At 49.3% G+C, this 24,627-nt stretch overlaps 1 protein-coding gene across 1 annotated transcript in view; it reads left to right on the plus strand.

Moving 5' to 3' along the window:
• Positions 1-19,233, plus strand: part of CECR5 (cat eye syndrome chromosome region, candidate 5) — a 31,249-nt gene extending 12,016 nt beyond the window's left edge. The window contains exons 2-9 of the mRNA XM_011984648.1: positions 3,686-3,734; positions 7,970-8,240; positions 9,211-9,323; positions 11,179-11,272; positions 13,193-13,226; positions 15,114-15,288; positions 18,019-18,207; positions 18,398-19,233. Coding sequence (XP_011840038.1) covers positions 3,686-3,734; positions 7,970-8,240; positions 9,211-9,323; positions 11,179-11,272; positions 13,193-13,226; positions 15,114-15,288; positions 18,019-18,207; positions 18,398-18,734 — 1,262 coding nt within the window. The 3' untranslated portion in view covers positions 18,735-19,233. The remainder of the gene's footprint in view (positions 1-3,685; positions 3,735-7,969; positions 8,241-9,210; positions 9,324-11,178; positions 11,273-13,192; positions 13,227-15,113; positions 15,289-18,018; positions 18,208-18,397) is intronic.
• Positions 19,234-24,627: the final 5,394 nt, after the last annotated feature.

Here is a 24,627-nt window from a genome sequence, read left to right on the forward strand (position 1 = left end):
CTCGCCCGGCTAGTTTTTTTTTGTAGTTTTTAGTAGAGACGGGGTTTCACCGTGTTAGCCAGGATGGTCTCAATCTCCTGACCTCGTGATCCGCCCGTCTTGGCCTCCCAAAGTGCTGGGATTACAGGCTTGAGCCACCGCGCCCGGCCCCAAGTTTTTAATTTTTAAAACTTTTTACTTTTTTGTAATAGCACTTAGCTTAAAACACAACACATTGTACAGCTGTACTAAATAGCTTCATTTATATCATTGTTCCATAGCTTTTTTCTTTCTTTCTTTTTTTTTTTTTTTTGGTGACGGTGTCTAGCTCTGTCGCCCAGGCTGGAGTGCAGTGGCGCCATCTCGCCTCACTGCAACCTCTGCCTCACGGGTTCAAGCAATTCACCTTCCTCAGCCTCCCAAGTAGGTGGGATTACAGACGCCCGCCACCACGCCCAGCTAATTTTTGTATTTTTAGTGGAGACGGGGCTTCCCCATATTGGCCAGGCTGGTCTCGAACTCCTGACCTCATGATCCGCCTGCCTTGGTCTCCCAAAGTGTTGGGATTACAAGCATGAGCCACTGCGCCCGGCCAGCTTTTTTCTTTTATTTTCTTTTTCTTTTTTTTTTTTTTGAGATGGAGTCTCGCTCACTCTGTCACCCAGGCTGGAGTGCAGTGGTGTGGTCTCAGCTCACTGCAAGCTGTGCCTCCTGGGTTTACGCCATTCTCCGGCCTCAGCCTCCGGAGTAGCTGGGAGTACAGGCGCCTGCCCCCACGCCTGGCTAGTATTTTGTATTTTTAGTAGAGATGGTGTTTCATGTGTTGGCCAGACTGGTCTCGAACTCCTGACCTCGTGATCCGCCGGCCTTGGCCTCCCAGAGTGCTGGGATTACAGGCGTGAGCCACCGTGCCCTGCCTTAAAAAAATTTTTTTTGAACTTTTAAGTGAAGACACAAACATATACTAGCCCAGGCCTATACAAGGTCAGGTCAGGTAATCCATATCACTGTCTTCCGCCTTCACACCATGTCCCATTGGAAGGTCTTTAGGGCAGTCATATGCATGGGACTGTCATCTGTGTTAACAGTGCTGTCTTCTGTGTATCTTCTGAAGGACCTCTCTGAGCCTCTTGAGGTGTCACTCTTACCAGAAATATGTCCATTGTGGTTTGCTTGGTTTCTTTTTTTGTCATAGGTTTGCTTGTAAGTGGATAATGTACCATAAACATTCTTCTCTAGTAATGTAAACCTTTTGGTGTTGGAGTTCATGTTTCAGACTTTTTAAGGAACTTGAGGTCTGTAAAAGCTTCTGCTGAACCCTTCACTGTGAATTTTCTTGAATGTTCTTTTCTTTCTGCAGCTACCTTTTCTCTTGCCTCTTCTTCAGCTATGAGTTCCTGTTCCCTTATAATCTTAAGGGACCATTGTATATGCAGTGTGTCATTGACTGAAACATCGTTGTGGTGCGTGACTGTATTACCATCTTGCATTAGTGTGGTGCATTTGTTATAATTGATGTGCACCTTCACTTTTTATGGTACTGGGTGCCTGGTTCTCTGTGTACATCCTAAAGATTGGGGAGGGGTTTGTAGTGATGGATGAGGGAGCCTTATGGATATTGCTCAGTTTTCCTGAAAACTTTGCTGTTCTAATTACAGGGGCTATGGATTCTTATTTTTAAGAAGGCAAATCTTGGGCCGGGCGTGGTGGGTCATGCCTGTAATCCCAGGCCTTTGGGAGGCCAAGATGAGCGGATCATGAGGTCAGGAGTTTGAGACCAGCCTGGCCAATATGGTGAAACCCCGTCTCTACTAAAAATATAAGAAATAAGCCGGGTGTGTTGGTGCGTGCCAGTAGTCCCAGCTACTTGGGAGGCTGAGGCAGGAGAATCGCTTGAACGCAGGAGGCGGAGGTTGTAGTGAGTCGAGATTGCACCACTGCACTCCAGCCTGGGTGACAGAGTGAGACTCCTCAAAAAAAAAAAAAAGGCAAATCTTATGACTTTACGCAATGACCATTAAAACTATGTATGGTAAATTTTGCAGCCATTGTACAAATGAGCTTTTTTTTTTTAAACTATGTAAGTTTTCGGAAATTCAAAAATTGGAATAATATGAACCCCTGTGCCCATCTCCCAGATTGATTAACGTTTTTCCACACCTGCTTTGCTTATCTCCCTCCTCCTTTTTTTGTGGCTCTAAGATTTTAAAGTAAATCTCTGATTTCTTGTCATTTCAACCCTAAATTCTTCTGTGTGTACCTCTAAGAAAATAAGGACATTCTGGCTGGGTGCCATGGATCACACCTGTAATCCTAGCACTTTGGGAGTTGGAAGGATTACTTCAGCCCAGGAGTTCCAGACCAGCCCAGGCAATATAGGGAGACCCTGCCTCTACAAAAAAAAAAAAAAAAAAATTAGCCAGGCATGTTGTGGCACATGCTTGTAGTCCCAGCTACTTGGGAGGCTGAAGCAAGAGGATCCTTTGAGCTCAGGAGGTTGAGGTTGCAGTAAGCTGAGATGACACTAGTGCACCCAGCCTTGGTGACAGAGTGAGACCCTGTTTTGTCTCAACCAAAAAAAAAAAAAAAAAAAAAAAAGAAGGACATTTTGAACATACCACAATGCCAATATCATACCTAACAACATTAGTAATTCCATAATATCACTTAAAATCTAGGACTTTAAAAAATTTTTTTATTTATTTTTTATTTTTATTTATTTATTTTTTGAGATGGAGTTTACCTCTTGTTGCCCAGGCTGGAGTGCCATGGCATGATCTTGGCTCACTGCAACCTCCACCTCCTGAGTTCAAGCAATTCTCCTGCCTCAGCCTTCCGAGTAGCTGGGATTACAGGCATGTGCCACCACACCCAGGTAATTTTGTATTTTTAATAGAGACAGGGTTTCTCCATGTTGGTCAGGTTCATCTCAAACTCCCAACCTCAGGTGATCTGCCCGCCTCAGCCTCCCAAAGTGCTGGGATTACAGGCGTGAGCCACTGCACCTGGCGCCGTTTTTTTTTTTAAACCAAAAAAATTGAGATAAAATGTAGGCCTTATTAAAATTTATCTGATTGTCTCCAGATTTTGAGCAAATGAGTTTTAAGTTTAAATTTTCAGAACAGTATGCTCTGTTCATAATGGTACAAAAAAGAGATGTTAGGGCTGGGCATGATGGCTCAAGCCTGTAGTGCTAACACTTTGGAAGGCCGAGGTGGGAGGATCCCTTGAGCCCAGGAGGTTGAGGCTGCAGTGAGCCTTGATTGTGTCACTGCACTACAGCCTGGGTGACGGAGCAAGGCTGTTTCTTAAAAGAAGTGTTGGCCGGGCACGGTGGCTCATGCCTGTAATCCCAGCACTTTGGGAGGCCAAGGCAGCAGATCACTGGAGTCCAGGAGTTCGAGACCAGCTTTGAGACCAGACCAATATGGCGAAACTGCATCTCTGCCAAATACAAAAATTAGACGGGTGTGGTGGTGCGCATCTATAGTCCCAGCTACTTGGGAGGCTGAGGTGGGAGGATCGCTTGAGCCCGGGTGGTGGAGGTTGCAGCAAGCCAAGATCACACCTCAAAAAAGTGTTGGAATCGCCCAGTCCTTACCTCCAGGGACTTACTTTCTAAGGGCCACTCTTTTCGTTCAGAAAGGGATAGGGTGGTCAGGAAGTGCTCATTTCTCCCTAACTGTTTATCCTTTGGGTCATTCAGCATCCAGTCAGCCTTTGTCAAGCACCTGTGAGTCTAAGCACTGTGCCAGGTATGGGGGTAAAGGGCAAATCACATCCACTCCTCCCTTTAAGCCCAGGCAGTGATTCTCCTTGAGAAGAATAGGAAAATGGAATCCGAAAAGTGCTGTGGTTACTTTTCCCAGGAAGAATGCATGTAACGTTTAAAGGGGCTTTATGAAATCCATCTGTGGGCCTAGGTTAGGACCCCCATTCTTGTGAGATTTCTTGGGGAATAGGGAGGGACTCCAGGGATCCTTGAGGGTACATGAGTATGTTGACGAGAGAGAAGAAATGGAGCTCACAGAGGGGGGCTAGCAGGAGGTAGGGGAAGCAGTCCTGGGGTCCCCTGTTTTCTCTGAAGTGCTGCCGAGTTGCCAGCTGAATTTGAGGCTGAATCCTGAATCCAGCACTTGTGAACTGGGTGACCCTTGCTGAGTTCTCTCTGAGGTTGGTGTCTTATTTGTCCAGTCAGGTAATTTAGTGCCTGTATATTGAACACCTTGTATAAACCAGGCACATTTTGCTAGGCAAGGCCATTTGGAGATGCTGACACTTCCCCAAAGGGTTGCCAAAAAGAATACATAAAAATGCCTTTGTTACATGTCTGGCTGAGTGCTTGGGACAGTGACAGGTCTGGGTGCAACAGCGTAATCCTGTGAAGCCAAGGGTTAGAGGCACCATTTGTCCAGGCATTTCCTGTGTGGCATGTGGGGCTTGGTCACTTTTCTCTTGGCAGCTATTTTTTGGTGTTCAGGTGTGATATCTTGTTGGCTCGAGGTGCTTCCTCCTGTTTTTCCAGGGTCCCTGCCCGCCTCCTGCTTGGCTCTGTGGCTGTCATTGTCCAAGCTTGGAGGGCTGGTGTACAGGCTAGCATGGAGGAGCTAGAAGACTGCCTCTCCCGGGGGTCTTGCCTGTTCAGTGGAAGGGAGATGGGATCATTACAGCCACTCCAGTCCCTATTTTACTGTACCCAGAGGAATCCCTCAGCTTCCTTGACCCCACATGCTCTTGGTTTTCCTCCTTGCACTGTCTTTTGCTGGCAGGTCTTGTGTGGTCCCTTATTAAGTGGTATTGTTCTTCCTGGTTCTCTGAGAGGAGAGACCTTCCACATTTTTCATCTCCAAGACCTGTCCAGTGCTGATGTCTCCACTTGCCTGTCTCCTGGTCCAAAGTGGGACTTAACTTTGTATCCTCCAATGACCTCTCACTGCCTGCTCCTACTGTGCCCTTGGGTTCAATGACTCATACCAGCATCCATCCTCCCGGGTTCCCAGACCACATTAAAAAAGCATGGGAGTCCGTGTGGCTCCCTCTTCCCTCCACCCCTGTATCTGGATGGTTACCAAGTCATGACTGTTCTGTCTCTGATAATGCCCCCCGATCTCCATTCTTATCCTGCTCTCCCAGGTGAAACCTCCATCTTCTCTGTCTTGGATTGCGTTTGGTCCCACCTGGTCTTCTTTGAGTTAACTCCTTTCAGTCTATCCAATGTGGTCTTTTCTCTGCAGCCAATTTTTTTTTCTATAGTTCGGGTCTCATGATACCACTTTCCATTTTCAAACTCCTTAAATTGGCCTAGGAGACCTGTGATGGCCAATCTTCCCCACCCCTGTGGGTCAGGTGCCCCTGGTGTGGGCTCATCTCTTAGTGCAAGGCTCCCTGTAGACTGTCCTGGGGCTGCTTGTCTAATTGTCTTCTCATTGAACCAGGTAGGCAGGCAGGAACCACTCATCTAGTCTGGGGGTGACCGGGGGGTGCAAAGAGTTTTGTTACAGGATATATTTAACACTTTCATTGCCTGGCACAAAATTCTCTTTGAAGAAACTGCCTTTGTTTAATTCTGTTTATTTATTTAGAACTTACCTAGAATTGATTTGCACTTGCAAAAATGCTGCTGTTTTAGAGTTTGCTTTCTAGGCTGGTTGCTTGCTCTGTCACCCTAGCTAAGAAACTAGGAACTGGAGCGCTATTTCTTTTCCTTTCTTTCTTTCTTTCTTTTCTTTTCTTTCTTTTTTTTTTTTTTTTTAATAGAGTCTAGCTTTGTTGCGCAGGCTAGAGTGCAGTGGCGCGATCTCGGCTCACTGCAACCTCCGCCTCCCAGGTTCAAGTGATTCTCCTGCCTCGGCCTCCCGAGTAGCTGGGATGACAGGCGCCCAACACCACAGCTGGCTAATTTTTGTATTTTTAGTAGAGGCGGGGTTTCACCATGTTGGCCAGACTGGTCTTGAACTCCTGATCTCAAGTGATCTACCCTCTTGAGCCTCCCAAAGTGCTGGGATTACAGGTGTGAGCCACCACACCTGGCCTGGAGCACCATTTCTGTTTCTGGTTGCTCTTTATAAAGGGAGCTCTGTGCATAGAGTAGGTGTGTCAATAAGAATGACTTGACCTGGTTGGCACCAACAAAAGAAGAATAGCAAACAAGTTAGGTTAGATTTGTTTTGACGATTGAAGAATATCTTGTATGTTAACAGGCAGTTTATAAAACGAGAAATGGAATGATTTTTAAAAACAGCATTCAACTTTATAAATCCAGGAAATGCAGATCAAGAAGAGATAATTTTTTACCTTTAAATTATCAAAAAGTTTGATAATTAACAAACAGTTGTGAAAATCAATACTGTAAGGGTAAAGTACGTTGCCAGTGGACATGTTTTTGAACAGCAGTTTGTCAGCAGGTGTTTGCGTAATTACATTTGCTCTCTCTGATTTATTACTCCTATTTTTAAGAATCTTGCTCAAGGAAATACCCATAATGTGGGAAAAAAAAATCAGTATTTCTGAAGAGATTCCTTGTAGCATTATTTTTCATAGCAAAATTGTGGAAAACTCCAAAATACAGAGAACAATATTAGTGAATCATTCACTCAGAATAGTATGTAGCCAGAAATGATGTTTAGGAAATAGAGCTATGCATAATTAATATGGAATGGTAGGGCGGGGTGCAGTGGCTCACGCCTGTAATCCCAGCACTTTGAGAGGCCAAGGTGGGTGGATCACCTAAGGTCAGGAGTTCGAGACCAGCCTGGTCAACATGGCGTAACCTCGTCTCCACTAAAAATACAAATATTAGCTGAGCACGGTGGGGTGCACCTGTAATCCCAGCTATTTGGGAGACTGAGGCAGAAGAATCACTTGAACGTGGGAGGCAGACGTTGTGGTGAGCTGAGATCGCACTGCTGCTCTCCAGCCTCGGCGACAGAGCACGACTCTGTCTCAAAAAAAAAGATAGCCAAGAGATACCAACTAAAAAAGTAAGGTGGAAAACAAAGTCAACATGATTCTATGTGTGTGTTAAGATTAGAAAGTTATGTATACTATGGATTTAAGCCTTCTGGAAATTAGGCAAGACAGGAATAGGACTAAGTAAGTTGGAGACAAGAAACTTCTGAAACATTTTTATATTGTCTGTAGTGATTGAGGTTATATTTGTTTTAACTTTTTGCTATAATAAAATCTTTTTTTTTTTTTTTTTTGAGACGGAGTCTGGCTCTGTCGCCCAGGCTGGAGTGCAGTGGCCGGATCTCAGCTCACTGCAAGCCCCGCCTGCCGGGTTTACGCCATTCTCCTGCCTCAGCCTCCAGAGTAGCTGGGACTACAGGCGCCCGCCACCTCGCCCGGCTAGTTTTTTGTATTTTTTAGTAGAGACGGGGTTTCACCGTGTTAGCCAGAATGGTCTCAATTTCCTGACCTCGTGATGCACCTGTCTTGGCCTCCCAAAGTGCTGGGACTACAGGCCTGAGCCACTGCGCCCAACCAACTTTTTGCTATAATAAAATCTTAAAAGATGGTTATAAAGGCTGTTGTAATCCATAAAAATATTTATGATATGTCAAGCAAAAAAGAACGAGATGATGCAAAATTGCATATAGTACAGTTGTAGCTACAAGACAAATGTAAGAATAGATAAAAGGGAAACTATTAATTGGTTGTTTTAAAGTGTTGGGGTTAGGCCGGACTCGGTGGCTCACACCTAATAATCCTAGCACTTTGGGAAGCTGAGGCGGGAGGATCCCTTGAGCCTGGTGGGTCAAGGCTGCAGTGAGCCGTGATCACACCACTGTACTCCAGTCTGGGCGACAGGAAGACTCTGTCTGTAAAAACAAATGATTAAAAATAAGTGTTGGGATTATATTTTCTTTGGATTTCTGTATGTTCTAATTTAAAAATTACCCTATCAGAATCCCGTCTTCATTTTTTTGTTCTTACAGGTTTTCAAGGGACATGAGTGACCCGAGGATGGTGTTGAGCCTCTCTTTGTAAGGGTTGTTTCCTTGTTCTCTTCCTACCTCTTGACTCACATACTGGTAATTATCTTACCATCTCTGCAGAGCCCGCCCACCTTTGGGTTCCTGTTGGACATCGATGGAGTGCTTGTGCGGGGCCACAGAGTGATCCCTGCTGCTCTGGAAGCCTTCCGAAGGCTGATGAACTCCCAGGGGCAGCTGCGGGTACCCGTGGTTTTTGTCACAAATGCTGGGAACAGCTTACAACACAGCAAAGCCCAGGAGCTGTCAGCCCTGCTGGGGTGCGAGGTGAGAAGGCAGCCAGAGGCATGGAAGCCCACGGACCTGGTTCTTAGTGGACCCCCCGCCCCAGCTCCAAGTCCCTTTCCCTTGGGTTGGGATATGGAATCACCTGGTCCTAGGTCATGGCCACAGCTGAACACAGAAATCCTGCCTATGTATTTGGTAGTTGTAGTTTATGTCCTTGTATCTGTTTCTTTTCTTCTGGGTATTGGGGGTGTGAGTCCCTGGAAAGCAAAGGTCACACACATGTCTGGAACTCTGCATAGCGGGAATAGCAGGTGCAGCTCTGAAGTCACACCTTGGCTTTCCTGACTGTGATGTGTACACCTGAAGGAGTGCTGTCCTCTTCAGCCACCTGCAGCCCTGCACCATATCCCAACTTTGATGCATTCTTGTTTGTTGAGGGTGAATTCAGCTTTTGGAAAGAGTCCTTTGGAGCCAAGAGAGTAAATAAAATGGCTGGTGTATTAGATGATGCTGCTCAAAGTTGCATGTAAAGTGTGACGGAATAAAATTGATTCCTTGCTGTGATTTCCAGAGAGAATTCCAAAAACCTTCCAACTAAAGGCTGCATTGTTAGGGTTAGTATAAATGTTAAGCAGCTAAGTCTTAGCAGAACTGAAAATAGAAAGTAAAAGACCAATTTATGTGACAGTGACAGGGAGCACACATGAACCCTGTGGCTTCCAAATGGGGGCTTGGGAAATCCAAACTGAACCTGACAGGATGGCGGTGGCGAGTGGTCAGAACCCACATCTGTGGCATTTCTGGTCTCTTGTTTTGTGTGGCAAGAACCAAATGAGACAGGTTCTTCTCACATCTGTTTGGGTGCCTTTTAGAAGTGCTGCTGGGTGCTAGAAAGGGCTTTGCCCACCTTTCTTTTTCTGAGCAGGCTAAAGGACCTGCCACCTGCCTCATTATTTCCCTCAACAGTTCTGTCTTCCTCTGCCCTCCCCTGTCTTGGCTGTCCCTACAGGTGGATGCAGACCAAGTTATCCTCTCTCACAGCCCCATGAAGCTCTTCTCAGAGTACCATGAGAAGCGGATGCTGGTGTCTGGGCAGGGGCCCGTGGTGGAAAATGCCCAGGGGTATCCTTTTGGTCTTAACTCTGGCTGAAGGGAAGGGGCAGAGCTGGGGCGTTTCCTCCCTTAGCTGAGTGGGGACTGTAGTGAGGAGTGCTGGGTGCTGGAGTACACAGGCGATGTTGTGGGCTCAGGGGAGGGAGGAAAGCTCCCGATTGTGGTCAGTCCTCATGTCTGGTGGTTTCTAGAAGCCAGTCCTCATACCCCTACATCAGAATCCTCCGGGGGGCTTAAAATACAGATTCCAGGGTATCTGCTCTGGAGCCTTAATTCACTAGGTCTAGGGTAAAACTCAGGAATCTGTATTTTTTGAAAAAACAAAACACCTCTCTTAGTGGTTCTGTAACTAGGTTTGGGAACCCCTGCTCTAGCCTCTTCCTTGGGGTGCCCAGTCAGTTTATTAGCCAGTGGTAGTGAAGCAGCTATGGGGAGCTTGTCTCTGGGAGCCTGCGGAATAATACCTGGCCCCTGTTTCAAGCAACTGAGTTGTGCTGAGCTCGTCCTGTGTACCAGTGATCTGCTGCACACTCTGAATGGGATGAGGACTGGGATGAGGACGTGGGGCTTATGAATAAATCAAGGGCTTGTGCTTGAGGAGGCAAGAATAACCCCGTGCGCAATAAAGGAGCGTTTACGATGGTGTATGATGGAAGTCCTGTAAGCTCACAGGAGCTGCGCCACAGGCATTGAAGGGAGGGGTTGGAGTATCCCTGGGGCAGGAGTTGCCTGTGGCTTCTTGGAGGGGTACAGTGGAGCCCCGGGAGATGGCTAAGCTTTCTTAGGCAGGGGAAGTAGGAGGTTGGGAATGGGATAGGGAGAGGAATGAAAGAACAGGAAGGGTGGGTGGTGCCAGGGTGTCGGGAACCTTGGAAGTAAACTTGAGGAGTCTGACCAACTTCTCAGGGCAATGGAGGGCAGAGCAGGCTTTATTACTGATGGGGCAATCTGATAGAATCAGGATTTTGGGGAAATTCATTTTGAAAGTAATCTGAAACCATGTCCAGTTAAGATTGCAAGTTGGAATTGAGGACAGGAAGATGGAGGCAGCTGAAGCTGGCTTGTCCCTCCCCAAGACCTCCTCTTCCTTGCTGATTTGGGTTCATCCTTTAAGATTTTAGCTCCAGCCCTACTTCTCCATGACTCCTCTGGACTCCCCAGCCCACTGAAGAGTCTCTTCTGAGCTCAGCACTGACTGGCAGCACTGTTCTTAGAACAGTGGTTTTAATGGGCTCTGAATGTGCTCGGCTCCTTGGGGACAGAACCTTTTTTTTTTTGAGACAGGGTCTCACTCTGTTGCCCAGGTTGGAGTGCAGTGGTGCAATCATAGCTCACTATAGCCTTGACCTCCTGGGCTCAAGTGATCCTCCTGCCCCAGCCTCCTGAGTAGCCTCCTGAGTAGACTACAGGTGGGTACCACCATGCCTAACTGACTTTATTTGTAGAGACAAGGTCTCACTACGTTGCCCAGGCTGGCCTGGAACTCGTGGCCTCAAGCCATCCTGCTGCCTCAGCCTCCCAAAGTGCTGGGATTTCAGGCATGAGCCACTGCACCCAGCTGGGGACAGAGATTCTTATGTGTCTTGGCCCCGTGGGCTGTGCCCAGTGTAGGACCTGGTAGCTGGCATGTGCCTGGTGACTGCTGGTGGGTTAGCCAGGAGCTGCCCTCTCTACTCTGGCTGTGCAGTTATAGCCTGCCTGCCAGCACCTGCAGGATTTGTGCCATCCTTGCTGAGCTCTGCTTGGTGCCCTCCTGCCTGGCTTGATCAGGAGTGGGTTGTGTTCCCTTCACTTGTGATTTGATGCATTCAGAAAGGCTTCTTCCCCAAGAACTGTCCAGCATTACTTCCTGAGCTTGCTCCAGGCTGGGCTTCCGAAATGTTGTTACCATGGATGAGTTGCGGATGGCCTTCCCTCTGCTTGACATGGTGGACCTGGAGCGGCGGCTGAAGACCACGGTAATAAGGAGCACGGGTTGGGCTGTGACATCCTTCACTCCTCCCGTGCCCTGCATTGGCTGTGTCGCTGACCTTGCAAGCCCTTCTGCAGAGCTGTGATTTGTCCATTCTTCTGCATGTCCATTGCCTCTTTGGAGGCACATCTGGCTAAGGATTTTGTCCCCTGAATTTATGAGAATGGCCCAGAGGCTGGTTGCGGTGGCTTATACCTGTAATCTCAATGCTTTGGGAGGACTGTTTGAGCCCCGGAGTTCAAGACCAGCCTGGGCAACATAGTGAGACCCCGTCTCTACAAAAAAATTTTAAAAAAATTGGCCAGGTATGGTGGGTCACGACGCCTGTAATTCCAGCACTTTGGGAGGCCAAGGCGGGTGGATCACCTGAGGTCGGGAGTTCCAGACCAGCCTGACCAACATGACGAAACCCCATCTCTACTAAAAATGCAAAAATTAGCCAGGAACAGTGATGGACGCCTATAATCCCAGCTACTTGGGAGGCTGAGGCGGGAGAATCACTTGAACCCAAGAGGCGGAGGTCGCAGTGAGCTGAGATCACGCCGTTGTACTCCAGCCTGGGTGACAGAGTGAGACTGTGTCTCAAAAAAAAAAAAAAAAAAAAAGGCCAGATATGGTGGCGCATGCCTGTAGTCCCAGCTACACAGGAGTCTGAGGAAGGAGGGTTGCTTGAGCCCAGGCGCTGGAGGCTGCAGTGAGCTGTGATCACTGCACTCCAGCCTTGGCGACTGAGTGAGACCCTGTCTCCAAAAAAAAAAAAAAAAAAAAAGGGAAAAAATAGCCCAGAGAAGTGAACGGCTTTACTCCCTGTCCTCTCTGTATTGTTTGTCATTACCTGGGAACCCCTTTCAGAGTTGCAGCATCCCTTCCAACAAGGAGTTCCAGACTTACTGGCCGGCCTTCCCAGTGCTGCCCAGGAGAGCTGCTGGCCACTGTGAAGTTAGCAATCCTGAAGCCCGGCCCTGAGCTGCCCTTGGGAGAGGCGGCTTACTTGCAGAGGAAGCACTGGCCAGTCTGCACATCTGCCTAGGTGCCCTGTGTGCTGGGCTCATTTTTGAGCACTGACTTTGTCCACCGTCTCATCTGATCCCTGGTGATCCTCTGCAGCATGACTGCCATCTCTCGAGGTGCCCGTTGGCTCACTTTCTCCTCATTGCACTTTGTACGTATCACATGGCCCAGGTCTTGAGTCAGACCATCCTCACAGTTTGACGACATGCAGTTATAAACAGATAACTTACTTTTATTTGCAGATGTAGCTTAAGTCCTTCCTCCTCCAGAGCTTTCTGATGGAACAGAGCACTTCCTCTCCTGTGAGGACTTTCTCCCTGACCTGGGCAAGTTCTGTGGAGAACCAGAATGTCAGAGTTGGAACAGATCTCAGAATAGCTCAGAGGCAGCCTCACACAGGGGAGTGACCTGTCCTGGGTCACATAGTTGGTTGGTGGCAGAGCCAAGACTACCATGGCCTGGGGATGGAATGGACCCTCGAGGCTGGTTGAGTGAAGCCGCCTGCTTGAGAACCGACAGGAGGAGAAATGGCCCATCAGGCCCCGATGCCACCTTCATCTCCACGGGCTCACCTGCATCCTTAGCTGCCTGATTCTAGACTCTTACTTGGCTGTGTCTTGTGTCCTCTCCCACCAGAGAAAGACATCTGACCACCCTTCCTCCTGGTGACTTCACATGTGGTGTCCTGCCTGTTCTGTGGCCCCACCTGGCCGTTGCCTTTTCGCCTTTCTCGCATCTTCCTCAGTCCTCTCCAGCTTTCCCTTGGCTTGGGCTTGGCCACGAGTGTGGGGTCTGTGGAGAGTGTCTCCCCTCCCAGCACCCCGGAGGTGGAGGTGTGGTTCTCCAGGAGTGGACGGTGACTTGTGTTTATAGCCTGTCATTTATCTCTCTGCAGCCCCTCCCGAGGAATGACTTCCCCCCCATTGAAGGTAAGAGAGGTCGTCTTTGATGAGTTGTGAGGTCTTTTCTCCCTGTCCTCTCTGGCCCTCAGGCTGTCTCGGTGTGACTGCCTGCAGCCTGGTTCAGCAGCAAGGGGGCCTTGGAGTCAGGACACCCGGGCCCTGGTCTGGATCTGCCACTCACCACCTCTGAGACTGTTGTTAGTCTTTCCTTCCCCATGCCACTCACTATTGCAGGAAAACCGTAAGCTTAGAGACTTTTAGCAGTGGAAAGGCACCTAGAGGTGATCTGCTGTAGTGTTTCTCCACTTTCAAACCTAGTTCTCCCCTTTTTATAGCAAGAACGTTGGAATATCCCCTTTATTATCCTGAAGCGAAATTCATAGGTAATATAACTTCTATACACACATATTAAAAATTAGTTCAGTATAAAGCCCTAACTGTAATAGGGGGATATAAAAGGAGACATTTTTAGTAAGAAGATAATGTATTTCAGTATGTAGTACTTATCCAAGAAGTAAAATGGTTGCACTGAACAGCATCACCATGAATGTTAACAGCTACAAATGCAGGCTGATGTCAGTGTGTTCATAGGTGTGATAGGCGTGTTTTACAGGTGACTCAGAAATCAGGGACAGCATTGCCATTGGTCAAATAATTTTCCAAAACAGGGAACAACTCCTGGTAGAGTTTTCAAAAGGCAACGTACAGTCTTCTCTTGACTTACAGGATAGTTGTATTTTTGGAACAATCTGGTTTATTTTTGGAAAAATCGATGTTTATTGAAACTGTACAAAAATACTTTGTGATTATATGTAAAACAGAGTTGTTCAAGTAATTCTGAAAAGGTTGTTCACCTATGTGGATATCAGGATATCAGGTGGGACATTCAAATGATATTAGGACATGGGAAAGATTTTCCTTTTTCTTTTCGTTGTTTTGTAGAGACGGGATCTCACTATGTTGCCTAGGCTAGTCTCAAACTCCTGGGCTCAAGCAGTCCTCCCACCCTGGCCTCCCAAAGTCCTGGAATTACAGACACAAGCCACCACAGGCAGCCATGGGATGGTTTTTTAAAAAATTAATTTTAATTTTACTGTGGGATAGTTTTTGATTGCGCAGGATTGTCCTGAGTGTGTAGCATCCCTGGCCCCCTCCCACAACCTTCACTTGCTAGGTTTTAGTCATTGTGACAATTAAAATTGCCCCTGATTTCTAAAGCACCTCATAAGGGGTGGTGCTGCCCCATTGAGAATCACTGGTCTGGTGCAGTTCACCAGCCCTGTACCTTAGTGTCAGCAGAGTCCTTTGCCTAGTGCTTCCTGTGTGTCTAGTCCTGGGCTGTTTACTGATGATATAGTTCCTTTTTATCCTCACAACAGCATTATAAGTAGTGTTGCTGTTATGTAGTTGCAGTTGAGGAAACTGGGGCTTGGAGAAGTTACTTGCCCACAGTCATACAGGAAGATCGGTGGAGTGCAGGTTGGGGTTCAAGTCTGTATCACTCCACACCCCCTCTCCTGGCTGTTCGATTCTGCTGGTCCCTGGGGCTCAGAGAGAAGTGACTGAGGGAACAGGAGCCCTTGCTAAGTCGTGTGAGGGAGAGCGTGGTGGCAGAGCCCCAGTCAGCAAGGAGAAGTAGGCCTGAGACATGCTGCTTTTGTTTTGTAACCTCTTCTGTGAAGCACCAGTGGACTGAAGTCAGAATGGGAGCCCTCGGGAATCTCCTTCCTGGGCCCTGGGCCTTGTGCACCCAGGGTGGATGGGTAAGGGGCTCTACTAGGCTTGTCGGGGAGCTGTGCCCTGCCCAGCTGGGTGCACCATGGGTAGAGGGCTTGTGGGCGGGTAGCCCTAGCTGGCATCCTGAGGGCCTGCCACCTGCCCTGCAGCCCTCACCTGCGCCTCTGTTCTTTAAAGGGGTGCTCCTCCTAGGGGAGCCAGTCCGCTGGGAGACCAGCCTGCAGCTGATCATGGATGTCCTCCTCAGCAATGGGAGCCCTGGGACTGGCCTGGCGACACCCCCCTACCCCCACCTCCCCATCCTGGCCAGCAACATGGATCTCCTGTGGATGGCTGAAGCCAAGATGCCCAGGTGAGGACACAAAGCTCCCAGCCTTGGTCTGGTGGTCCACTCCTGGCTGCTGCCTGGGCAGTCCTGCAGGCAGTTCCCACCCGTCATCCTGACACCGGGGTACTCGGACCTTACTTAGGTAGGCCCTGTTGTTGCTGCAGTAAGCTGGCCTTTGGAAGGGCTTTCAAGGATCACTCCACGTATTCGTTACTAAACCTAAACTACAGATTACAGTCTGAGGATGTATTGAGAGGATGTTTCACACATGACCCCTGCCCCTATAATCTTAACAGAACTTGCTCTTTGTGTCTGTGGACCCAAATTGTGGATACTTTTTGTGCTGTATCAGTGCACATTCAGTTGCCCTTCCTTCCTTGGCTCCACCCTGTAGCATTGGTTCTTTCACTTTCTTGTTTCCTTTTACCTTTAAGACATAGGGCAGGAGGAAGCAAGCATTTGCCGTGTGTGTGTGTGTGTGTGTGTAGATTGTGTGTGTGTGTAGATGTGTGTGTGTGTGTAGATGTGTGTGTGTGTGTAGATGTGTGTGTGTGTGTAGATGTGTGTGTGTGTAGATGTGTGTGTGTGTGTAGATGTGTGTGTGTGTGTAGATGTGTGTGTGTGTGTGTAGATGTGTGTGTGTGTAGATGTGTGTGTGTAGATGTGTGTGTGTGTGTGTGTGTGTGTGTAGATAGGGTCTCACTCTCTTATCCAGGCTGGAGTGCAGTGGTGCAGTCATAACTCACTGCAGCCTTGAACTCTTGGCCTCAAGTGATCCCCCTGCCTCAGCCTCCAAAAGTGCTGGGATTACAGACGTGCACCATCATGCCAGCCAAGGATTATTCTGTTGGTTGCACAGACCAGACAACTGAGACCCAGCGGATAAGTGGCTTTCTCAGGGGCATGCAGGTGCCTACACTCCCTGCTCAGCTGTGTTGGTATCATCTGTTCTGTCTTATTCTGGGGATAGCACAGATAGAGGCAGCCCTTTTTTGGCCCTCAAGGTGCTTACTTGAAGGCCAGCTGACAGCTGCTGTGTACTGTTTGGTTGCCGTTACCTGCATGGCCAGACTGTTGAGTCAGCCTGCTGTTGACCCCCAGTCAACAGTCTCGTCAGCAGAGGGTGGGCACGGCCCAGTACTGCCTCAGGGCCCATCTCAGTAGTCCTAGAGAGACAGGGGTATGGAATGCTGTTGTCACTTTTAAAGTGTATGTCTGCCGGGCGCGGTGGCTCACGCCTGTAATCCCAGCACTTTGGGAGGCTGAGGCAGGCAGATCACGAGGTCAGGAGATTGAGACCATCCTGGCTAACATGGTGAAACCCCGTCTCTACTAAAAATACAAAAAATTAGCCGGTGCGTGCCTGTAGTCCCAACTACTCAGAGGCTGAGGCAGGAGAATGGCGTGAACCCAGAAGGCGGAGCTTGTGGTGAGCCAAGATGGTGCCACTGCACTCCAGCCTGGGTGACAAAGCGAGACTCCGTCTCAAAAAAAAAAAAAAAAGTGTATGTCTGTGGCTCGAGGCTTGGCCTTGTCTCTGAAGTATTATTCCCAGAGGAGGGATGCTGACACTAGATCAGTGGGCTTGGTTGGTTATGTCGCTGTGAACTGAAAAGCAAGGGGCAGATTTCAATTTATAAACCAGATTTTAGATGAACTTTTCTAATTAAAAATAGAATTCTTTACATAAATGACACTGAAAAATGTGGTGGCTCACGCTTGTAATACCAACACTTCGGGAGGCCGAGGTGAGTGGATCACCTGAGATCAGGAGTTCAAGATATCAGCCTGGCCAACATGGCAAAACACTGTCTTTAATAAAAATATAAAAATTAACGGGGCATGGTGGTGCGCACCTGTAATCCCAGCTATTTGGGAGGCTGAGGCAGGAGAATCGCTTGAACCTGGGAGGTAGAGGTTGCAGTGAGCCAAGATTGCACCCAAGCGCCAGCCATCATATCAGCATTCCAGGTGTCAGGAAAGAGTTGGGGAGGGCAGAGAGGGCAGAGAAGAATACCCTGTCCACAGTTTTTTGTTTTTTTGTTTTTTTTTAGACGGAGTCTTGCTCTTTCGCCCAGGCTGGAGTGCAGTGGTGCAGTCTTGGCCCACTGCAGCCTCCGCCTCCTGGGTTCAAGTGATTCTCCTGCCTCAGTCCCCCAAGTAGCTGGGACTACAGGCATGTGCCACCATACCCAGCTAATTTTTGCATTTTTAGCAGAGACAGGGTTTCACCATGTTGGCCAGACTGGTCTTGAACTCCTGACCTCAGGTGATCCACCTGCCTTGGCCTCCCAAAGTGCTGGGATTACAGGTGTGAGCCACTGCACCTGGCCCCCTGTCCCCAGTTATAAGGATGCTTACTAAAAGTTTAGCCCAGCATTCTGCTTTCCTTGATTGTAGCTTCGTCACATGGCCACACCTCACTGGAAGGGAGGCAAGGGAAGGTCTTTTTCACACCTAGTGGCAATATGGTCAGCTGAAAATGGACACTAGCAAAGAAGGGAGAAGGGCAACCATAGTCTGTCCCAGCTCTGCAGCAGGATTTAAGCTCTGGAGTCAGACTGAGTTGTAATCCTAGCTCTGCCATCTTGAACAAATTACTTAATCTTGCTGTGCCTTGGTTTCCTCATTTTACAAATAGTGTCATCTCATAGAGTTTTTCTGAGAGGGAAATGTGAAATGCTGCCTCCAGTGCCAGCACAGAAGAGCCTGGAGATCAGGAAGACTGAACTGCTGCATGCTCGTTTCTGGCAGGTTTGGACATGGCACCTTTCTGCTGTGCCTGGAAACCATTTACCAGAAAGTGACGGGCAAGGAGCTGAGATACGAGGGCCTGACGGGCAAACCCAGCATCCTCACTTACCAGTACGCCCAGGACCTGATCAGACGACAGGCGGAGAGGCGGGGCTGGGTCGCCCCTATCCGGAAGCTCTATGCTGTGGGGTAGGCTCTGCTCCTCCTCCTCCATCCCTTTTATGACGTCCCCTTCCCTCCCTCCCTCTCTAGTCTTACCCCCGTTTCCCTATATCTCATTCACTCTTCTGTCCCGAAACTCTTCTCTGCTCCCTTTGCTTTGCAACATTGAGTTAGGGTTTTCTCCTTTTTCCTTTTCCGGTGTGGCTGCCCCTGCCAGTGACAACCCTACGTCTGACATATACGGCGCCAACCTGTTCCACCAGTACCTGCAGAAGGCGACGCGTGGCGGGGCGCCAGAACTAGGGGCCGGGGGCCCACGGCAGCAGCAGCCCTCAGCAAGCCAGAGCTGCATCTCCATCCTGGTGTGCACAGGCGTCTACAATCCCAGGAACCCGCAGTCCACGGAGCCTGTCCTTGGAGGAGAGCAGCCTCCATTCCACGGGCACCGAGACTTGTGCTTCAGTCCAGGGCTCATGGAGGCCTCCCACGTGGTGAATGACGTGAATGAGGCTGTGCAGCTGGTCTTCCGCGAGGAGGGCTGGGCCTCGGAGTGAGGGCAGTGCGGGGGAGGCGAGGGGGTGAGCCTGGACCTGTGGGCGAGTCCCGTTGGCTGGGTTCTGGCCTGATCACTGGGCTCAGGTCAGGGCTTGGTTCCCTTGCCACCATTCCTGCTGCCCCATGAGTGTGGCATTACTGGTCACTTAGAAGAAGACAGTGGCTCTTTTTTCCTGCTGGGTAGCATTTTGTATGGAACTGTCAGAATTTTCTGGGCACAGTTCCCTTGTGCCTCTCCTGGCAGTCTAACCCCAGGCCATTCTCTTCACCTGTGTGCCTCAGTGTCCTTCTCGTTTCAGTAGGAACTTCTGAATAGGGGGAGGCAGTGTGGAATACTGTGGACGTCTGTGCAGAGCCTTTGCCGGCACTGAAGGCGTGCAGCCTGTCGGCAGAGTGTCTAACACCAGATGCTACTTTTTACTGTATTGTAGTTTATTGCCCAGAGATTTGGGGCTTTTTTAAAAATTAAAATAATTATTATAAATATTCATGATGCTGTCTCTTGTGAAGCTCTGTCTGGAGTGCACTAAAAGTCCTGTGGGAAAAGGAGAAGGAGTGAGTGGTGTGGGCAGCCCAGGGGCTGGGAGATGGGTGGCATTTCAGCTCCACGAGGTGCCCACATCTCCTTTCCTACCTCCCGCCCCCAAAGCCCATACCCATTCTGGGCTGGGAAGCTTGAGGTTGTCTAGGAATGAGTTTGGCATATACTTAGCTGTACTTAGCAACTTCCCTGGAGTGAAAAAGGAGGGATCTTGTCACTGATTGTTCTAAAGGAAGCAGCTCTTCCTGCAGTGATTCTACAAAACATGCCGCTTCCTGCATCCCTTCCTCTAGGAGTAACCAACTTCATTTCTTCATTTGTGTCACCCATGGCCTCAGCATCTGCAAATCCCCCACTCAGTTCTCGTCCTTATTTTACTCCAGTAGCCGTTTGCGTTTGACACAGCTGATACCTCCCTCCCTTGTTCTTTTTTTATTTTTTAGAGACGGAGTCTTGCTCTGTCATCCAGGTTGGAGTGCAGTGGCACGATCATGGCCCCCATGAACCTCCTGGGTTCAGGCAATTCTCCCACCTCAGCCTCCTGAGTAGGTGGTACTACAGGCACACACCACCACGCCTGGCTAATTTTTTTATTTTATTTTTTATTTTTGGTAGAGACAGGGTTTTACCATGTTGACCAGGCTTGTCTAAAAGTCTTGGCCTCAAATGATCTGCCCGCCTTGGTGTCCCAAAGTGCTGGCATTACAGGAGTGAGCCTCCATGCCTGGCCTCCTTCCCTTATTCTTAAAGCCCTCTTGGCTCTCTCCGCCTGACTGTTTGTTTTTGGGGGGATGGAGTCTCACTCTGTTACCCAGGCTGGAGTGCAGTGACACGATCTCAGCTCACTGCAGTCTCCACCTCCTGGGTTCAAGCAGTGTTTGTGCCTCAGCCTCCTGAGTAGCTGGGATTACAGGCATGCTCCACCATGCCTGGCTAGCTAATTTTTGTATTTTTAGTGGAGACAGAGTTTCACCATGTTGGCCAGGCTGGTTTCGAACTCCTGACCTCAAGTGATCCGCCCTCCTTGGCCTCTCAAAGTGTTGGGATTACAGGCGTGATCCACTGCTCCCGGCCTTAAATGACTTCTTTCTTTCTTTTTTTTTGAGATGGAGTTTTGCTCTTGTTTCCCAGACTGGAGTGCAATGGCGCGATCTTGGCTCACTGCAACCTTCATCTCCTGGGTTCAAGCGATTATCCTGCCTCAGCCTCCTGAGTAGCTGGCATTACAGGCGTGCGCCACCACGCCCAGCTAATTTTTTGTATTTTTAGTAGAAATGGGGTTTCACCGTTAGCCAGGCTGGTCTCAAACTCCTGGCCTCAGGTGATCTGCCTGCCTCGACCTCCCAAAGTACTGGGATTACAGGCATAAGCTACCGCGCCCGGCCCTCAACTGATTTCTTGACACCTCTGCTTGGATGCCTCAGAGGTGCTTAGAGGTCAGGGAGCAAAGGAGGTTGAGAGAGTGGCTGTGAAACAGGAGAACCAGTGTCTTGGAGGCTGAGTGGCTGAGCACCGAGGAGCTGTGCTCATTCCCTCAGCGTAAGTGTCTCTGTATCCACGACCAGACACTGAGCGCAGTCCACGCCTCCTGCTTAACTGTCTTCCCCACCTTAGGTGGCTGCGGCAGCTCCTTGCTCTCCTTGTCTAGGCCCGAGGGCCTGGCGTCCTGCTGAGCTCCTCTTAATTTCCCAAGTGAGCTCTGCTACCCACCACGCCCCACCCTAGCTAGGCCCCTGGCCTCACCTGAGCTGTTGCAGCCACACTTCTGGCCTCCCTGCCTCCGCCCTTTTCTCTCCCACCTGCTCTGCTCACTCATTGGCAGATCACGTGGCCCGTTCTGTGATGAAAGCCCTCCGGTGACATCTGACTCAGAGCAAAAGCAGTGATTTACCTTGGTACAAATCCTCTTCATCCTGTCCCACCGCTCCCCCCGGGACCTCACCTGCTGCTTTCCTCATTATCATTCACACCCGCCACCCTACTCCACGTTCCCTCCTGCCTAGGGCCTCTTGCAGCCCCTCTGCCAGGCCACAGTGTCCACGTGGCTCGTGCCATCCCTTCCCTTTTTTTTTGAGAGGAAGTCTCAATCTGTCCCCCAGACTGGAGTGCAATGGCGCAATCTCAGCTCACTGCAACCTCCGCCTCCTGGGTTCAAGCGATTCTCCTGCCTCAGCCTCCTAAGTAGCTGGGACTACAGGTGCGTGCCACCACACCCAGCTAATTTTCGGATTTTTGGCAGAGACGGAGTTTCATTATGTTGGCCAGGCTAGTCTCAAAATCCTGACCTCGTGGTCCGCCTGCCTCAGCCTCCCAAAGTACTGGGATTACAGGCATGAACCACTGCGCCCGGCCAAGCATCTCTTCCTTTTTTCCCAGACCCACTTCTTATGGGTCTGATGGATGTGCCATTCCAATTTCCTTGACTTTCTGTAAACATAGCACCATCATCCTTACCCTACTTAATGTTTTCATGGTACCTACCACCTCATGACCCACATGTACTTGCTGATTCTGTGTCTTCTACTACTCCATGAACTGTCTGTATTGCATCATAATTGTGTCCCCACACCTGCGTGCCTGGCACTTGGCAGTCTTCAAAAGATGATAGTAGACGGCCCCTGAGACCCTCCTATGGTGAGTCCTCCACAGGGGCCCTTGGACACAAACACGCCTCCCTCTGCTTTCACTCCCTAGGGAGTGTGGCAGAAGTGAAAGGGCTGCAGGCCTGGCGATGGAGTCCCAGCCCGGCCATCCACTAGCTATATGGCCTTGGGCAACTTCCTTCACTTCTCTAAGCTTCCATTTTGTCACCCGTGAAATTGGCGTTGGCAATGTTTGTTTCATAGGACTAGCTGAGAAATAAGTGAGCTATTATACAGTTCTGTATCATTTCAGATTATGTTCTGTTCCTAACAGAAATCTTTTTGGTCTTTTTCTTTTAGAGTCTGGGGTCTTGCTCTGTCACCCAGGCTGAAGGGCAGTGGCACAATCACAGCTCACTGCAGCCTCTACCTCCCAGGCTCAAGTGATTCTCCCACCTCAGCCTTCTGAGTAGCTGGGAGTAGAGGTGTGCCCCACTGCCCACTGCACCCAGCTAATTAATTTTTTTTTTTAAGAGATGGGGTCTTGCCATGTTGCTCAGACTGGTCTCAAACTGGCATCAAGTCATCCTTCCACCTTGACTCTCAAACTGGCATCAAGTGATCCTTCCACCTTGACTTTCCAAAGTGCTGGGGTTGCAAGTATGAGCCATGGAGAGAACATTCTTATCTATGCCATTTTCAGAAATGAGGGCACATGGTCAGAAACCACTCATTCTTTCTAATTTAATTTCACTTATTTATTTATTATATTTTGAGATGGGGTCCCGCTTTGTTGACCCAGCTGGTCTCGAACTCCTGGGCTCAAGCGATCCTCCCGCCTCAGCCTCCTGAAGTGCTGGGATTACAGGTGTGTACCACCACACACCACACCCTCTGGCTGGAGTGCAGGGGTGTGCTCACAGCTCACTGCAACCTTGACTTCCTTGGGCTTCAGCAATCCTCCCACCTCATCCTCCCAAATAACTGGGACTATGGTGTGCACCACCACACCCAGCTAATGTAATTTTTTTTTTTTTGAGACGGTGTCTTGCTCTGTCGCCCAGGCTGGAGTGCAGTGGCGCAATCTCGGCTCACTGCAACCTCTGCCTCCCGAGTTCAAGCGATTCTCCTACCTCGGCCTCCCGAGTAGCTGGGATTACAGACATGTGCCACCACGCCCAGCTAATTTTTTGTATTTTTAGTAGAGATGGGGTTTCACAATGTTGGCCAGGCTGGTCTTGAACTCCTGACCTCAGGTGATCCACCTGCCTCGGCCTCCCCAAGTGCTGGGATTACAGGCGTGAGCCACTGCGCCCAGCCTGTAATTTTTTCATTGAGACAGGAACTTGCTATGTTAGCCAGGCTGGTCTGGAACTCCCGGGCTCAAGTGATACCCCTGCCTCAGCCTCCCAAAGTGTTGGGATAACAGGCATGAGCCACAGTGCCCAGCCCCCTATTTATTACTTGTTTGGGTTTCCTAAGGATATCATAAGCTATTTCAGGCGGGTGCAAAAGAGCAAGTGTCCTGCCACATGACTTATGCAAATCTAGAGAGCAGGACCAGCTACTCAGCTCTGATTCCAATTTTGTCCCTTAGGGGCTTTGTCTAAACCCTGGAACCAAAACATCCAGCTGCCTTCATTTGCTCGATCCCAAATGAATGAAAATGTTATCTTTTTTGCGTTTTGATGGAGCCAAATGAATGAAAAAAAAACACTGTGAGTGCATCGAATAGGAGGTAAGGCCATATTTTTAATGAAATTATTAACATGGGACAAAACTTCATCAGGTTTCACGTTGAACAGATAAAAATCCCCTTGGGTCTGAGCCATTACCTTGGAATCAGAACATGGGCATTTCCTTGGTGTTCCCCTTGGCGGCAGCCGCCTGCTCTCAGCCTGAGGCAGGTGCAGGGAGCCTGCTGGTAATCGGGACACCCTGCAGAGCTGGGGTTGCTGTAGCAACCAGATGCTGCCTGGAGGGCGGAATTTTAAAATATCTCAGCTATAATAGTTTTTTTCACATTCTGTCACTTCCCCAGTGCTGCATCATACTGCTGAGGTGGGCCACGCGGGGACACCGGAGCCCTTGGGAGGCAGCTTCTGTGGGTGTTGGAAGTGGGAAGATGGTCTCAGGGTGTTAACTGCTGGGCAGCTGACAGCCTCAGCTTTTGCCTCCAGGTTCCTCCAGCTCTTGGTTCGAAAGCCTCGTGTCATTTTCTCTCTTTTTGGGGTGAGAGAGGGGGTGGGGAGAGAGAATAGGAGTCTAGCTTGAAATTCCTTCCCTACCTCCTCCCACTCTGACTTGGGCTTTCTGGCTCTGCATCCCTAGGCGAGCAGACTTGGCATTCCTGGAGCTGTCTCTTTGGAGAGGGGAGGGGTGTTCCTTCTTCCCTTCTTGTCTGCTTCTTCCTTTGGTCTTTCTAACTTCCTCTTTCAGCTTCATTTATTCACATATAAATGACTGTTGCTGCCCTACCAAACGCAGTGTTAAGAAATGAGGGCCAGGTTCGGTGGCTCATACATGTAATTCCAGCACTTTGGGAGGCCGAGGCAGGGGAATCACTTGAGGTTAGGAGTGTGAGACCAGCCTGGCCAACATAGTGAAACCCTATCTCTACTAAAAAAAAAAAAAAGAAAAAAAAAACAAAAATTAGCCAGGCAGGTGGCACGTGTCTGTAATCCCAGCTACTCGGGAGGCTGAGGCAGGAGAATTGCTTGAACCTGGGAGGCGGAGGTTGCAGTGAGCCAAGATTGCACCACTGCACTC

The sequence above is a fragment of the Mandrillus leucophaeus genome, unplaced genomic scaffold, assembly GCF_000951045.1.
Source record: "Mandrillus leucophaeus isolate KB7577 unplaced genomic scaffold, Mleu.le_1.0 Scaffold270, whole genome shotgun sequence".
In the NCBI taxonomy this organism is placed as follows: domain Eukaryota; kingdom Metazoa; phylum Chordata; class Mammalia; order Primates; family Cercopithecidae; genus Mandrillus; species Mandrillus leucophaeus.